Consider the following 16,708-nt stretch of genomic DNA (forward strand, 5'->3'; position numbering starts at 1 on the left):
TTCTTTAATTCAACTTTTATTATGTTTATAAGACCTTGTCCTTTATAAGACCTGTTGTGACGTAACTAAGTTCTAATTTTAGAACTACAATTGTGACGTAACTAAGTTCTAATTTTCAGCACGATAATTTAGGTTAATTAAACTTTCTTCCTTTAGTCCTATCCGTAGATTCACTTTCAGATGGAAATGCTATTTAATATCCTGTGGTCATTGAGAAAGTTGATTGGTTCTATTAAGTTTTATTTATTACTTTTTGCCATTGTTTTTGTTTTTATTTAGCCACTGCACATAAATCTTAATTTAGTGGCCTTTAACTCGTTAGTAGAAACATCACCACTTACTTTAGACTTGTTGATAGTTACAGACAGTAGTTTGGATGTACTTTGTGTAGATGGTTGTGTAGATGGTTGCTTAGTCTGTGAGAAGTATTTTCTGAGATCTCTAGATTCTAAAGTATCTAATAAAGTAAGTGTTACTGTTATTTATTGAGTCTGGCAGTGGAATTCTGAACTTCATACAGCTTACTTGTTCTGTGTGCCCATGGGTAGGTGGCTACGTATGAGTTTTTTTCTGTAGGCTCTGACAATTCTTATTGCACTTGGTAGAATATGTAAAGGCTGATGCTGTGTTCTTTTTTCCCTTCAAGGGAGCACCTTGTTCATTGCTGAGTGTTCAAATGAAGTATTTCTGGGTTGGCTTTTGTGAACTTTTGGAAAGAGAAACAGTGATACAAAGTGATGTAGTTTTATAAATTTGGCAGTAAGTAGATCCAGTTCTTGAGCTAGCAGACCTACTTTGGGCGTTGGACTTCTTCATGAATGTGTCTAAATACCATTGATTTTGGTTCTTTTTAGATTGGGATGGGAAATATTTAGAAGAGGAATTGAATTCTTATTAAGCCCTGATACATAAATTTACTTCATGGTTCTGAGATCCTGATGTAAAAAGAATGTCTGTTTAAGTTTTATTAGTTGTTTACTTTTTTCTTGTGTTCTCTCTCTGTCGCCAGTTTATCTTGGTGTATGTAAGAATGCTGTGCTGTCTTTTTATGCCCAGGGCCTTTAGTTACACACACCCAGATTGCAACACACATGATTCACAGAGTATAAAATTGTCTGACGAGAGTTACGTCTATGTCTGTATCCAGAGTCATAGTTGTGAAATGCTCTGTGGTGAACCTTGGTGTCCTGTGAAGGACACGTTTATTGACCTCTGGCTGTGTGCCATGCACTTTATTGAACAGTTTCAAAGAAATAATTCTAATATTATTATGGGAGAAAAGGGACAGTAAACTGAGAGTATTAAGATCTTGGTTTTCCCTCCTGCTCAGCTGTTGTTTTGCTGTGTGATCTCTTGTCGTGCCGTTCTCCAGTAGTCACCCCACACGTGTACTGTATTCAGCCACGTTGGTGTGTTATATGTATGGGGGGTGGGACCTAACATCGAATGTAGGTCAACAGTATCATTACCCCTTCTCCTCCCCAGAAGGAGAAGAATAATAAAGCTGTGAGGTCAGTGAGGGCTAATGAGCTGAGTGTGGGTCAGAATGAAAACTGTGTATTTCCCACAGAAAAAACACTCTGTAGGCCTTGGACTGATTTTTAAAAAATATTTTTAATGCAAACTTACAAGGTGAGTAACCCTGGACAGTTTGTCATGCTAAGCCACAGTTTCATTACTTGTAATATGAGGATCGTAAGGGCTCCCCCTTCATAAGGTGGTTGTGGGAATGATGTAATTAATTACAAAAGGGCCTTCCCAGAATGCTTGGCAAAGAGGGTGAGTGCTTGGTTGGCTTTGGTCTCCATGGGGATTGGTTCTGGGACCATAATGGATACAAAGATTCAAGGATGCTCAAGTTCTTTCTATCAAATGTTGTAGTGATTTGCATTTAATCTATGTACATTCTCCTGTATACTTTAGATCATCTCTAATTATGATACCTAATATAATGTAAATGCTATGCAAATAGTTGTACTATATTGTGTAGGGAATAATGATGAAAACAGGAAGTCTGTACATGTTCATTACTTGTGCAACCATCTCTTTTTTGTCTGAATAGTTTTTATTTATCAATTGTATCTATGGATGTGGAACCCATGGGTACAGACAGCCAACTATATTTGTTGTTATTATAACTACTTACTACTGATACTGGAAAAATAAGCCACTTTTAAACAGCATTTCTAAAAATCCAATCTACCTCGGGTTTCTCAAACTGTTGCTAAGAATTGTGCTGTTCTTGCTGCTATGAGATTAGGTAGTTCCCTTTCCTTCAGCTTTCTTAATCCTTTTGTTTGTAGAACATGAGAATCATCTAGTTCCAGTGACTCCTATGGTTTGGATCAGAGATTTGAGCTCTGCAAAAACTCATTGGGGGAAGTGAAACCTGATAGGGGCTTAAACCAATCAGGAAAAGGGTTTAAAGCCTCCTGTGTATGCAGGACTGTCGGGCCCCTCTCTCACCCTGGTGGTCTCGGTGATGGACTCTGCTCCATTGCTGTCCTCCTGTGTATGCAGGACTGTCCAGCCCCTCTCTCACTCTGGTGGTCTCGGTGATGGACTCTGCTCCATTGCTGTCCTCTCACTCTGGTGGCCTTGGTGATGGACCCTGCTCCATTGCTGTCCTCCTGGCTGGCCAGGAGTTCACTGGCTACTGGGGAAGGGAACACAACACACAAGCACCTTTTGATTTTGGAGTTAAAAACATTTTAAAAAACTGAGCAGAGTCAAAACTGAGAAGTCTTGGAAGGTGTACTTGGTGCATGTTTTAGTTGGTGGGATAGAAGTTCTCCTCACAGAAGGGGTGTCTTGGGAGGTAGTCTGAGGTGACAGCACAACTGAAAAGGAGCTTTCCTGGACAGTCCTTTTTTTTTTTTTGAGACAGACTCTTACTCTGTCATCCTTGGTAGAGTGCTGTGGCATCAAAGCTCACAGCAAACTCAAACTCTAGGGCTCAAGCGATTCTCTTGCCTCAGCCTCCCAAGTAGCTGGGACTACCGGTGCCCATCACAATGCACAGCTACTTTTTTTTTCCCAAAGAGATGGGGTCTTGTGTTTGCTTAGGCTGGTCTTGAATTCCTGAGCTCAAGCAATCCACCTGCTTTGGCCTCCCAAAGTGCTAGGATTATAGGTGAGAGCTGCTGTGCCTGGCCTTTCCCGGATAGTTCATGTAAGTCAGATTGTCCATCAGGGTTCTGTGCAAAAATGCTGTTGCAGTTCAGTTTTTCATGTTTAAAAGGGCTTAAGGAGGTGAGGTAATTCAGCCATGATAATCAAAGAGCAAAAGAAATGATTTAAAGGAAAGGGGAGGGAGGGGGGAGGTGGGTAGGGGGAAGGGGATTGGTGCGATTACACCAGCGGTGCATCTTACAAGGGTATATGTGAAACTTGGTAAACGGTCTGTGAAGCTAGTGAATGATGCCCCATGAATATATCAATGTACACAGCTATGATTTAATAAAAAAAAAAAAAAAAGGAAAGGGGAACATGATTCATGAAAACACACTGAGGGAGTTAGAATTATTTAGAAGAGAAGATGACTTAGGTTCTTAACGAAATAGTACACAAAGAGCTAATTGTTTACTGAGGGACATACAAGATTATAATTAATACTTTTTAAAATAAGGATTGTGTGTGCACGATACAGTAAAATCCTGTCTTCTTTATAGTCCTCTTTTTCCAGCCGTCTGTTTCTCCTTGGCGACACCTGCTCCTTCTGTGGCTGTTCTGCGCACCTGCAGAACCGTGTGTGTCTTCCTCGTGCTCACTGGGCGTGGGAGGCAGGAGGCCACACGCATCTCCCCCCTCTTCCTTCTTTGCCTTAATAGTGAACCTTAGTGTTTGTTGCTGTCGCGACTAACAGGGCTGCCTTGTTTTCTCATGTACTTTCCTGGGTGGCGTTCCATTCTGTGCATAGTCTGTATGTAGTTTTCTGTTACTGAAGAAGTTAGGTTTTGCTATTCTATTTTGTTGTTGTAAAGTTAACCATAGTGAATATTCCTGTTCACATTCTGTTTCTACTTGTGAAACTAAGATGATTTCCTAGAAGAGGAGTTGTTGGTCCAAAAAGATGTACAGTTTGAATTTTGGTAGGATTTTGCTAACTTGCCCTGTACAGAGAATTAGTGTAAGCTAAGCCAGCACCACACGGTCACTCATGTCCTCTTCCAGTTACAATCTTTGTCTATCTGATAGTTTTATATGATTTTTTTTTTATCTTTTTGTTATGAATGAAGTTAAATACTTTTAAAAATATGTTTTTATGTTCAGTTGAATTTTTCTTTGATTATTACATTTGTGTTCTTTGCCTATTTATTTTTTGAGTTGTTGACTCTTCAAGATTTCTGGGAACTCTGTGTATATTAAAGAAATTAATGCTTTGTGGTATGTTCCAAATAGGTACATTTTTCAATTTATATTTTAACTTTGCTCATAGTGGACTTTTTTGATGTTTGGAAGATGAAACTTTTTTTTTTTTGTAGAGACAGTTTCACTTTATTGCCCTCGGTAGAGTGCCGTGGCGTCACACAGCTCACAGCAACCTCCAACTCCTGGGCTTAGGCGATTCTCCTGCCTCAGCCTCCTGAGTAGCTGGGACTACAGGCGCCCGCCACAATGCCCGGCTATTTTTTTGTTGCAGCTTGGCTGGGGCTTGGTTTGAACCCATCACCCTCGGCATATGGGGCCAGCGCCCTGCTCACTGAGCCACAGGTGCCGCCTGGAAGATTAAACATTTTTTATATTGTAAGCTGTGTTAGTCTTTTTATGGTTTTAAGATTTCTTAAAGTTGGGTGGTGCCTGTGGCTCAAGGAGTAGGGCGCTGGTCCCATAGGCCGGAGGTGGCGGGTTCAAACCCAGCCCCGGCCAAAAAAAAAAAAAAAAAAAAAAGGATTTCTTAAAGTTATACTCACAGAAGATTTTCCCACAGTGAGATAATAAAAAAAGCTTTCCCAGGGCTTTCTTTTATAGGTTTTATTTTTACATTTTGATTTATTAGGGATTTATTTTTATGGATAGATTGAGGAAGGGATGATTATTCAGGTCAAAATTTGCTATGGGTTTGTCATGAGGGGAAATTAATAGAATATTATGCAAGATGGGAGTTTGTGAAACAGTGAGAGTTTTCAGGTCACCTGCTGTCAAGAACAGTTCGTTTTCTAAATCTATTCTCAGGCTTGAAAACAAATTTTAGTTTCTAACAAATATATTAATTATAATAATTAATAGTATTAATTATAATCTTGTATGTCCCTCAGTAAACAATTAGCTCTTTGTGTACTATTTCGTTAAGAACCTAAGTCATCTTCTCTTCTAAATAATTGTAACTCCCTCAGTGTGTTTTCATGAATCCTGTTCCCCTTTCCTTTTAATTATTTCTTTTGCTCTTTGATTATCATGGCTGACTTACCTCACTTCCTCAAGCCCTCTTAAACATGAAAAACTGAACTGCGACAGCATTTTTGCACAGAACCCTGATGGACAATGTGACTTACATGAACTTATATTCAAGTATATGAATTTTTGAAGCTGTAAGATTAAAGCAATAACATATATAAGTGGTAGTTCTGTAGAAAGGGAGTAGGTGTGGTACAATCGAAGTCAGGCAGACAATTTGTTTTCAAATACGAAAATTCAAGGATAGCCCAATGGATGTGTTTTTTTAAAATAATTAATCTAATTGGATTGCTTGGTAGTTTTATGCTGCTCAGTAAAAGACAAATAACCATGAAGATAGGACATGTCAATGGGTGGTATCAACAGGACTGTTTTCTGAGTAACAGTTGTGTGTGTTGACAGAGTTACGCTGTAGGTTCTACTTACTTCCTACCAAATCTTCACACTATATTGCCTCCATCTGCAGTGTAAATGTGTAAAAAAAGTGCATGCTTATTTTTGATGTAACTGTTAGCATCTTTCAACTTGTAAATTTTATCTTTAAATGACCATTTCTAGCTTTTATGTCTCACTCTGGATACCTGAGCAGAGATGTATATGGCAGTTATTACTGAGAGGAAGGGAAGACAGGTGTAAGATTGGAAGGCGCAGAGTTGGGCGGGTCCCTAGGTCATGCTTAGCTGCTCTATTAATAGTGCGTGAGCCTCCTTAACAGTGAGGTCTGTAACTGCCTCTCATCATGCTGGCCCAGGAGACCTGCACATGCAGTGTTTGTTATCCTTCTAGTTTTCAGTTTACCTTTCTTAAGTTTGAGATCACAAAAGGATGCAAATAGAGAAAAGCCTACTTTTTTTTTAAATACCTATTTTTAACTTATTATTTGGAAACTTTGAAAAGACAAATAGTTATTTAAAGAATAAGTAAGTAGTGAGAAATCACCTTCATTTGGATCCTCCTTTTAGTTATGTAGGTCACAAAGCCTGAGGCAGTGGGAGGGTCCAGGTGTCACCAGTGCAGCAGCCAGATGTCTGATTTCCTGTCTACACCTGACTGTAATTAAAGCAGCTGTAATTAAACCAGTGCCATCACTTGTCACTGGTATACCTGTGTGTGTAAATAGGGCTGAACAACCTAAACATTGGTGCTCTTTATTCTATGCCTGGAGGTTTAAAATTTTTTTTTTTTTTTTTTGTAGAGACAGAGTCTCACTTTATGGCCCTCGGTAGAGTGCCGTGGCCTCACACAGCTCACAGCAACCTCCAACTCCTGGGCTTAAGCGATTCTCTTGCCTCAGCCTCCCGAGTAGCTGGGACTACAGGTGCCCGCCACAACGCCCGGCTATTTAAAATTTTTTTAAATACAAGATGGAGACTGAAAATGACAGTAGCACTTCAGGGGATGACAGTGTCTTTTTGTTGGGTTCTGAAGTTACAACCCAGGTGCCTGACTGTGAGGAGGGAGGAACGGAGGAGAAGTTCAGGTAATCACAGAATCCAGGTTCTCCTGCTCTCTCCCTTTGTTCCTCCCAACACCCCTTTTCCATCCTCTCTGTAACTCTCTTGTCCAGTAAGACTCTGTTCTCTGGGGGAAGGTTTCGAACTGAAGGGGACAGGTTTCAAGTTGTATATAGCAACTCATTCCACAGCTTGCTCTGAGCTTGTAAAATGCATTTTAAATGACTTGTTAGAGCAGCAGGAAGAGAAGATGTTAGACAGGTTTTGTAGCAGCATTTCAGGAATTTCAAGTAGACTTACAATAACTACTACCTCTTCCTGTATCTGGTTTGTATCTACTAGATTTGATCTGAAATTTGTATCCAATAGATTTTTCTTTCTCTTTTCCTTGCAGTGCTTTCTGCTGTGTTTGTGTGTGTGTGTGTATGTCTGCTTGCTTTTGTTGCCTTTTGCATATGAATGAAAAATTTTAATTGGTTATTTTGTGGCTTCACTCCTTACTCTTGTCTCGACCTTATCCTACTCTTTCTTGTTTTTGCATCTTTAGTAGTAATTCTGATTAAGCAGCTCTCACACTTCAGTGGCACTGGTGAAGAGTGAGGTCTTACCCAGGTATGGAGCCAATGCCAGTTGTTTTATTCATTCTTTTGTACTGTTACAAATTTTAAGGAGCCTTAGTCTGGCTTTTCTTTTTTATTCATGGTTAACAATTTAATACTTTTGGAAGCGTTAAAAAATTCTTGATGAAATTTGAAGTCTGTCCTACATGTCCCTACTGCCACCCACGTGGGCAATTAAACATCTGTATCATTTTACCTCTGGGTTTTGGGTGGGTGAACATAAGATTTTGTGATGTGGTTCTTTTTTGTCTGGGCTTTTTTATTTTCCCATCATTTTATTTAGCCTTTTTAATTTGAATAAGTCATTTTTCTCCCAGGTATAATGTTATACATTATCTCTTATTAATGTGGTCAGTGTCTCACAAACAATTGGTCGGAATAAAGTTTTAGTTTTGTACTATTTGTTATAAAACTGTTTGACCTGGTATTAAAATTGTGGAAGTTATTTTGGGGCATTTGTCACAGGAGAAGACAATTTTGAATTTATTTTGTTGTTGTTACCACAGATTTGGTACTGTAATCCTGAAAATCTCTCTGGGATTTCCTTTGACAGTTACATTTAAAAGCGAATCTGCATAAGGTTGAGTTTTTTCTTTCCTTAGGAGGATGTGACAGCATTTTCATTCTGAGAAACTGATGTAGTGCATGCATTATTTTAGAAAATCAGGATACTGTAGGGCAGTGGTTCTCAACCTGTGGGTCGCGACTCACAGGAACTGTATTAAAGGCTGTGGCATTAGGAAGGTTGAGAACCAAGGCTGTAGGGAGTTTGTCTCTGGCTTCTGATTATATTTCCTATCTGAATAGCACCATGGCTCTCTCCACTATATATGTCTTTGAGATTTGATTTATTTCATTTACAAATGTAACAGAGATCTGGGTAAGGCCCAGTTTCACATAGTGTTTCTCTCCTATTCAGCAGGGAGGCATGAGGAAGCGTGGCAGCAGAGCGCTTTCACAACAGCCTGGCGTTCCTGCTGAAATGCCTGGCAGGAAGAATGTGCGTGTGGGTGTGGAAGGTGAAGGGTTGGATAGAAGGAGTTGCACCCATAACCTTGAGAGAACAAGATAGTAGACTTAGTGTTGTATTTGTAAAACCAATTAATAATTCAAAAAGTCTACGAGGGTCTTAATGTTTCTCTTTAAAAATCTTTGCTAATGCACAAGAAACCAAACTGTTGGATTGATTTCTCTCTCTCTCTCACACACACACACACACACACACACACACACACACACACACACACGGCTAATACGATGAAGGCAAAAGATTGTACACTATTCTTTTCACCTGAATATCTTCTAAGCTAGATTTCAAATTCACTCTTAAAAGAGTACCGTTGTGTTGAGGCACCATGGCTTAGAGAACGAAGTCACACCACACCTAAGATGTAGAATTCTGGCTCTTCAAGCTACATTTGCTTTATGAGAAAGTATTCTCAGAGATAGTTAACATTTACCCGGTAGATTTTGGAATAGCCTTTATTTTTGGATTTGGAGGAAAGTATACTTTCTCTTACATTAAAGCACTATGGGAAATTGCCCAGTCTCATTCATGGCAACAGTTTAAACTTATCTACTACTGATTGATCTCTCATTTTCTGATTTCTCATTTGTAGTGGGAAGTTAATAATCTGTGTTGTTATCTACTGTATCACTATGGTAAAATAGTTTTTAGACTACAGTATTTAGGTGTTGGAATATTCCTTTGAGGTCATTCGGAGACTCAATCTCTAAATTAGAAGGAAGTATGTGAAGCAGAAAAGGAAAAATAAAAATGTTTTAGTTAAGAAAGAAAAAAATCTTTGTTTACAAGTTTTTAGAAGTTGTTACCTGCAGTATGCTAGGCCAAATAAGTTATATACAGTATGTCAGTGAACTGTATATCAACACTATAGAGCAGGCATCATTTTTTAGATGAATTTATGGTGCGGAAAGCTGCATAGCTCACATTGTCATAGTAGGGCAAAAATTTGAACCTAGGTGTAACTGATTTTGAACGTTACAGACTTTAGTTTTATGAAACTTTTTTTATGGAGCTGTTGCTAAGAGGTTACACCTGACATTTCAGTTTTGAAATTTCTTTTTGAGTTTCTGAGCACCAGTGATGTATATATTATGTAATCAACAAAAAAAATGAAGTTATGAACACAATAATGTGAATTTAAAACAAAAGTGACCTCTAGAACACTTAGGAGTCATGGTTAATTCAATCGTGAAAGGTTATTTGGCATTTGAAGGTAGAAATGTTTATCATGTAATCTTGTCCAGTTTTCTCTGATATCACATTATTGGCAGATACGTAGCCTGGCATGACATAAAATTGGAAACAGTTACAGACATGATATAGTTCATAGTTGGAATCCTATTTGTAGAACTTGTATTCCTTTAAAACCAGGATGTATTGATACTCAGTTATCTCAGTCAAATCTTCACTTGTACATCCATTATAAGACAACTGATTTTAGGTGAAAAGAGAAACTTTGACTATCTAGTTAAACTGAATGATTTAATGAACATGTTTTAATTTTCAGGGGAGTGGTCTTTTTTGGTTTGTAGCATTATAGAACTAATATTTTATGTACTTGATTCGTTTGTTGCTTTATTCATTCTCTATCTTATTGAATGATTCCACAAATTAGAAGGTACTGTAATAGTCCAAACAGGTAATGAGAGCCTGGACTTTGGTATTATTAGTCGTCTAGGTTCTTCCTTCTCTTTAGATCTGGGCTATCTGTAATGGTTATTTCATGATTCCCTGCTTTTAATATTATGGATTTTCTTTTATTTTCTGCAGAAATTCTTGATTTGGGGATTCCTATCCAATTTAAATGAGCCTGTTAATCCATTGACTGTATGCTGTTGTCACACTCAGGCCCATTTTATAGTGTGTAGCTTTTCATAGGCATCTCATCCTTAATAATCTATCATGTATGATATCAAAAAAGATATCGATTTTGTCAGAAAGGTAAGTTATATTGCTTTGTAACCTTGAAGATAGGATCTGGGGCTTAGCCTATAAAAATACTATTTTCAACATTAAATATAAGTTTCATCTAATATACTCTTATCAGTGTTACAAAAATAAAGAATTTAATTGTGATCAGTAGAGTCTGATGTGAACATGCTTTAATCTCAGAAAATTTTATGCAGTATTACAGTCTAGCCTTTAAGCTGTCTTCCTGATCTGTGAAATGAATCTGTCTTCACTGTGAGGCATGCTAATACAAGACTTTCTTGGTATTTCAATAATTAAGCCCTTTGGGATAGAGTCCAAGGTAGGCTTTTCTGTATCTGTTTGTATGAGTATGTTGATGTTTCAGAAGGGCCCTAGAGCACAGAAACTATATGAAAGTTCCTGGTTAACTAATGTTGTTAATTTAAAGGTAAAAAATTTAAAACATATTTGTCCTTAACCTTTGCATTCCATGTAAATAAACTCTAAACTCCCTTAAACAGTCACTGGCACTTTCAAACTTAATACATTAAAATACTGCAAACATTTAAAGTTCTATTTGTTAATGTAATGTAGTTAATTTTATTTTATTTTATTTATTTTTTTGTAGAGACAGAGTCTCACTGTACCGTCCTCGGTAGAGTGCCCTGGCATCACACAGCTCACAGCAACCTCTAACTCTTGGGCTTAAGTGATTTTCCTGCCTCAGCCTCCGGAGTAGCTGGGACTACAGGCGCCCGCCACAACGCCCGGCTATTTTTGTTGCAGTTTGGCTGGGGCTGGGTTTGAACCCGCCACCCTCGGCATATGGGGCCAGCGCCCTACTCACTGAGCCACAGGCGCCGCCGAATTTTATTTTTTTTTAAATAAAATACATCAGGTGCTAGCTTAGCAAAAATATCAAAACAAGCAAAACCTTCCCAGGTATTTAATTTCGGAAGTTCTGTTATCATTTTTACTTGATCAAGTATTAGTTTCCTTTCCATGTTCTCATATTTAGATTTTTATTTTCTCTATTATTACTTAAAAATCAAATAATTTCTTAGATGTTCTGTGTTTCCCTATCCTGGCTCTCTCTTTCTAATTCCTTTTCTTTTTAAAAATCAAATAATTTCCCAAATGTTCTGTTTCCCAATCCTGGCTCTCTCTTTCTAATTTCTTTCCTGATGAAATAACAACTTGAGAATACTTTGATTTTCTCTTTCTTGCAGTCCCTTTCCCTCTAGATGAGGTTTTGGAACTCCTGTTATCCTCACCCCACCCGACTCCTTTTTGCTGAGATAGTTAGATACTTTTTAATTCTTCTGTGTCATTCTTCAGTGCTTATGATTGTTTCTTTTCTTTAAGTGTTTCATTCAGATTAGTTCTAGAGGTGATGGGTCTGATAGTTTGTGTAAGCTGAAATGCCTCTCCATGTCCCCCCTTTGTAGGCGACTTGCTCTTTCCGCACCCCACTGTTGGGAAGACTATTTTTCATGTTACATCCCTGGGCACTTTTCAGACAGCCCTTGAATATTTTTGTCATTAATCGTTCATCTTGGAGCTTAGTGACTTTCAGGCTACAGATTCAAGTCTTTGTGTTAGGGAAGACATTTTGTTGTTTCCTCCTATTAATTAGAGGCTGTCCTCTATCTGTAATAGTTTTCTCTTGTTTATTACCAATTAGGTCGCCTTAATCCCTTCTTTCATGATATATTTCACTCTACACTTTTATTTTGGGATTTGAAGCATTTCTTTTCTTTTTTCTTTTGTTGCAGTTGTCATTGCTGTTTAGCTGGCCTGGGCTGAGTTGGAACCTGCCAGCCTTGGTGTACGTGGTCAGCGCCCTACCCACTGAGCTACAGATGCTGCCTGAAGTATTTCTTGTATTTGTTCTCTTAGCCTACTAATTCCATCTTCTTCTTCTAAATTTAATTTGAGAAATTATTTTTAAGGATTCTTAATGTAGAGGTGTATACACACTTAAGGTATTTAAGTAAATTTAGGTTATTATCTTTCTTTTTCAGCTTTGAAGGTTTATTCATTCAGCGTACACGTTATGTTTTACTCTAACCAGAACGTTTGCTTTTAACTTCTCAAGCACAACACCTGCCCTTCTTTGCCTTCTCCCTGCTGTGCTTTCTCTAGTAGGTCCGTTGTGAGGATTGCTTCTGCCTTGCTGCTTTTAGGGACACACGTCCACATTAGGACCCCTGGTCCTTGTGTCTGATTATTAAGTTTTTTACAGGGCATTTCCCCAGTTTTCATTAGTATTTTGGGAGCAAGTGCCTTTTTGTTGTGGAGAGGAGTAGGGCCCGGCCCTCTGATGTCTTTCTCTTTTTTTGGAGGGGGGCGGGGAACAGAGTCTCACTATGTAGCCTTGGTAGAGTGCTGTGCCGTCACAGCTCACAGCAACCTCAGACTCTTGGGCTCAAGCCAGTCTCTTGCCTCAGCCTCCCAAGTAGCTGGGACTACAGGTGCCCGCCACAACGCCTGGCTGTCTTTAGAGATGGCGTCTTGCTCTTGCTTGGGCTGGTCTCGAACTTGTGAGCTCAGATGATCCGCCCATCTCAGCTTCCCAAAGTCCTGGGATTACAGGCGTGAGCCACCGTCCCTGGCCCCCATAATCTTTCATTGAGGGTAATGTTTTTTCTCCTAACTTTTCCTTTTCATTGAATATGTCGTGTTCAAGTGTGAAAATGTTTTAGAGAAAAATCTTGTAAAAAATATAGCATTGGCTTCTTAAGGTTTTGGTTGGCAATCCTTAACACTGCAGTTTTTCTGTTACATACGAAACTTTAATCAAACACCTTAAGGATGAAACTTGTTTGTAACTTTATTTATTATTTTTTAGACAAGCATGAAACAACGTTTATTGTGGAAGAGAAAAATAGGTTTAGATAAGAAAGTTTATAAAGTAGGATACATTTGCCATTGACAGTGAATGGGCCCTCACTGTCAGAGCCCGTAGGCAAAGAGACTTTGTAATTTTAAAAGCATAGAACAAAAGAGTCAAAATAAATATTATATTTTTATGGAGTTGATTCATTGTTACATCACATGGAATATATATAAACAATTTTATGCCTATTAAACTGTATAACATTTGCCAATAAACTTATACTTTTATTGAGGTATAACTTGCATATAATAAACTCCACGGATTATAAATGTACATTTTGATAAATTTATACATACTGTACACATGTGTAATTACAACCCAGTCATGATTTAAACTATTTTTAGCATACCACTAGGCCTTTGTTCCTCCTATCAGTACTTCTCCCAATGATAGCCATTATTGTAACTTCTGTCGCAGTAGATTAGTTTTGCCTATTCTTGAACTTCATGTAAATAGGATTATGTCTGGGTTTTGTTGCTGGACATTTATGAGAAGCAACCACTTGTTGCAAGTAGCAGCAGGAATACTTTTTTACTTTTGTGTAGTGGTATATTGTATGAAAAATAGTAGGAATTTCTTGTTGTTAAGTATTTTTTTGCCTTACCAACATTGTGTACACTAGTAATACCATTGTATATATTGGTAACAGAAGTACACTTGCTTTTTGAATGTTGACTGTATAAAATAGTGGTCTTGCTAAATTATCTTACTAATTCTAAATTGTTTGTAGGGTTCTTTAGATTTTATATATCATGCTGTCTTCAAATGAGAATTTTTTTTTTCCTTCCTAAGTTTTATGATTTTTATTTTTTTTATTTTTTAAGAAAATTGAGTAAGACCTTAAGTACAGTGTTAAGCAGAAGACATTTTTGTCTTGTTCATGATCTCAGCAGAATAGTATTCAGTATTTTACCAGTAAGGATGATGTTAGCTATATGTGTGTTTTTTGTAACATTCATTAAAATACTTTAAAAAATACTTAAGAATAGGTATTTAATTCTCACCTATGGAAGTGACATTTTTTTTTCTTTAATAGTATGGTCAGTTACAAGGATTTATTTTATTTTATTTTGTTTATTTAGAGACAAGATCTTGCTCTGTTGCCCAGGTTGGAGTGCAGTGGTGCAATCATAGCTCACTGCAATCTCCAACTCCCAAGCTCCAGTGATTCTCCTGGGTCAACCTTCTGAGAAGCTAGGAGTAAAGGTGTGTATCACCATGCCAGCTAATTTTTCTTATTTTGTGTAGAGACAGGGTGTTGTTGCATGTTTCCCAGGCTGGTCTCAACTTCCTGGCTTCAAGAGGTCCGCTTGCCTTGGCTTCCCACAGTGCTAAGATTACAGGTGTGAGCCATCATGTCCAGCCAGGATTGATTTTGAAATGTTAAACAATTTGCATTTTTAACTAAAACTTACTTGGTCTGTATATATTCTTTTTGTATAGTGATGAGCTTGATTTGCTAATATTTTGTTTAGGAGCTTTATTTTATGTTATGATAAATTTGTCATTATATCAGCCTATAATATTCTAGTAATGTCTTGGTCAACTTTTGTTTTAAAGGTTGACTTGGTCTCATGTAATAGATTTGAAAATGTTACTTTTATTCTTATACTCTACCAGATATATGAGATTGGACAATTAAGTTTGTGAACTCATCCGAGAAAAAGTGCTACATACCTTCTTGCTGAATATCACTGCAATCACCTTTAAAGTACTGCTCTTGGCCATCTGGTGACCTTAAATGATATTCACCAAGGAGGTATGTACCACTTTTTCTAGGATGAGTTTGTGAACTTAATTCTTCCACCTTGTATGTATAATCATCATTACTTATACCTTAAATATTAAAAAAAAATTGTCAATGAGTTAATTTGGCTTTGGAGTTTTCTTACAGATTTAATTTTATTTAGGATTGTGCATATCTTTAGGTTTCTTGTTACAGTTTTGGTAAATTGTGTTCTTCAGGGGATTTGTACATTTCAAATAAATTCTCAGCTGTTTTGGGATAAAATTGTTCGTAACGTCATTAGAATCTTTTAATGTCCACAACTAGTTACAGCTCCCTTTTCATTCTCTACATTGTGTATTTTCCATTTTTTTCTTGCTCTATTGTTCATTTTATTAATCTTTTTAAAAAACAAACTTTTTGCTTTGTTTTCTCTATTGTACCTTTGCTTTTTATTTCATTGGTTTCATTTGTTCTTTAAAAACTTTTTTACACTCTTTTAGATTAATTTACTGTTCTCTTTCTGTTTTGTCTTCCTTTCCTTTCTCCTTTTGCTTTTCTTTCTGCAGGATCTTGATTTATGCTCTGTTTCCTGGGCTGGCGTGTGGTGCTGTCATCATAGTGCACTGCAGCCTCAAAATTCTGGGCTCATGGACTCCTCCTGAGTAGCTAGGACTACAGCTAGGATTAAAGCTTCCACACCCAGCTTTTTTCTGTTTTCACAGAGATGAGGTCTCCTCTTGGTTGGTCAGGTTAGTCTCAAACCGGCCTCAAGTGATCCTCCCACCTTGGCCTCCCTAAGTGCTAGGATTACAGGTATGAGCCTCTGTGCCTAGCTGTTGTCTTTTCCATGATTCCTGTAATAGAAACACAGAACACTGATTTTCTTTTTCTTTTTCTTTTATTTTTCTGCGGTTTTTGGCCAGGGCTGGGTTTGAACCTGCTACCTCTGGCATGTGGGGCTGGTGCCCTACTCCTTTGAGCCACAGGTGCCGCCCAGAATATTGATTTTCAATTCGTCTGATTCCCAGTGGTCAGCAAGAATTTAGAGGAATGTCTGAATTTTGCATTAGTTGTTCCTCACACATTTTCATCTGTTGTATTTTCATTATCATTCAAACAATATTTTAAAATTCCCATTGTGATTTCTTGTACTTACGAATTATTTGGAATTGCATTTCTTAATTCCCAGACATTTGGAGGAATTCTAGTTATCTTTTGGTATGTGATTTTAGTGTAATTAATTGTGTGGTGGTCACAAAACACATGATTCATGATTCAAATTTTTGGTGTTTGTTGAGACTTGTTTCATCTTCTAGCATTTAGTCTTTTGATGAATGTTTTTTATGCACTTGAAAAGAACATAAAAGAAAAAAGTAGTTTTAGTTTTCTGTACTAGTTCAAATTGGATAATTGGATTGTTCAAATCTATATACTTAGGTTTTTTAAACTGTTTATTCTATCAGTTATTAAGAAATTTTTGTTAAAATTGCCAACAGTGATTATGGACTTACCTATTTTTTAAGATTCCAGCTTTATGTATTTTGAGGGTATGTTATTTGTTGCATGCAAATTTTATTTACAATTTCATGTGAAGAAGAAAGAACTGTGTAGTTGTTTTAGTGCTCTATGTTCAGACTGGAAAATCGGATTGTTCAAGTCTATATAATTGTG

The 16,708-nt window shown here is 37.4% G+C and overlaps 1 protein-coding gene across 6 annotated transcripts in view; it reads left to right on the plus strand.

The window, feature by feature from the left end:
* ARHGAP32 (Rho GTPase activating protein 32) overlaps window positions 1-16,708 on the plus strand; it is a 263,606-nt gene that overhangs the window by 71,306 nt on the left and 175,592 nt on the right. For 2 of the 6 annotated variants that reach the window (XM_053594099.1, XM_053594100.1), the window contains exon 1: window positions 6,762-6,877. The exons of 1 other annotated variant lie outside the window; for it this stretch is intronic. In XM_053594099.1, the coding sequence (XP_053450074.1) occupies window positions 6,762-6,877 (116 nt within the window). Of the gene's footprint in view, window positions 1-6,761; window positions 6,878-7,421; window positions 7,464-14,443; window positions 14,515-14,937; window positions 15,068-16,708 lie in introns of those variants that run through there. 3 more of the 6 variants (XM_053594095.1, XM_053594096.1, XM_053594094.1) reach the window with 3 other exon arrangements.

This window comes from Nycticebus coucang, chromosome 6 (assembly GCF_027406575.1).
Source record: "Nycticebus coucang isolate mNycCou1 chromosome 6, mNycCou1.pri, whole genome shotgun sequence".
NCBI classification, from domain to species: domain Eukaryota; kingdom Metazoa; phylum Chordata; class Mammalia; order Primates; family Lorisidae; genus Nycticebus; species Nycticebus coucang.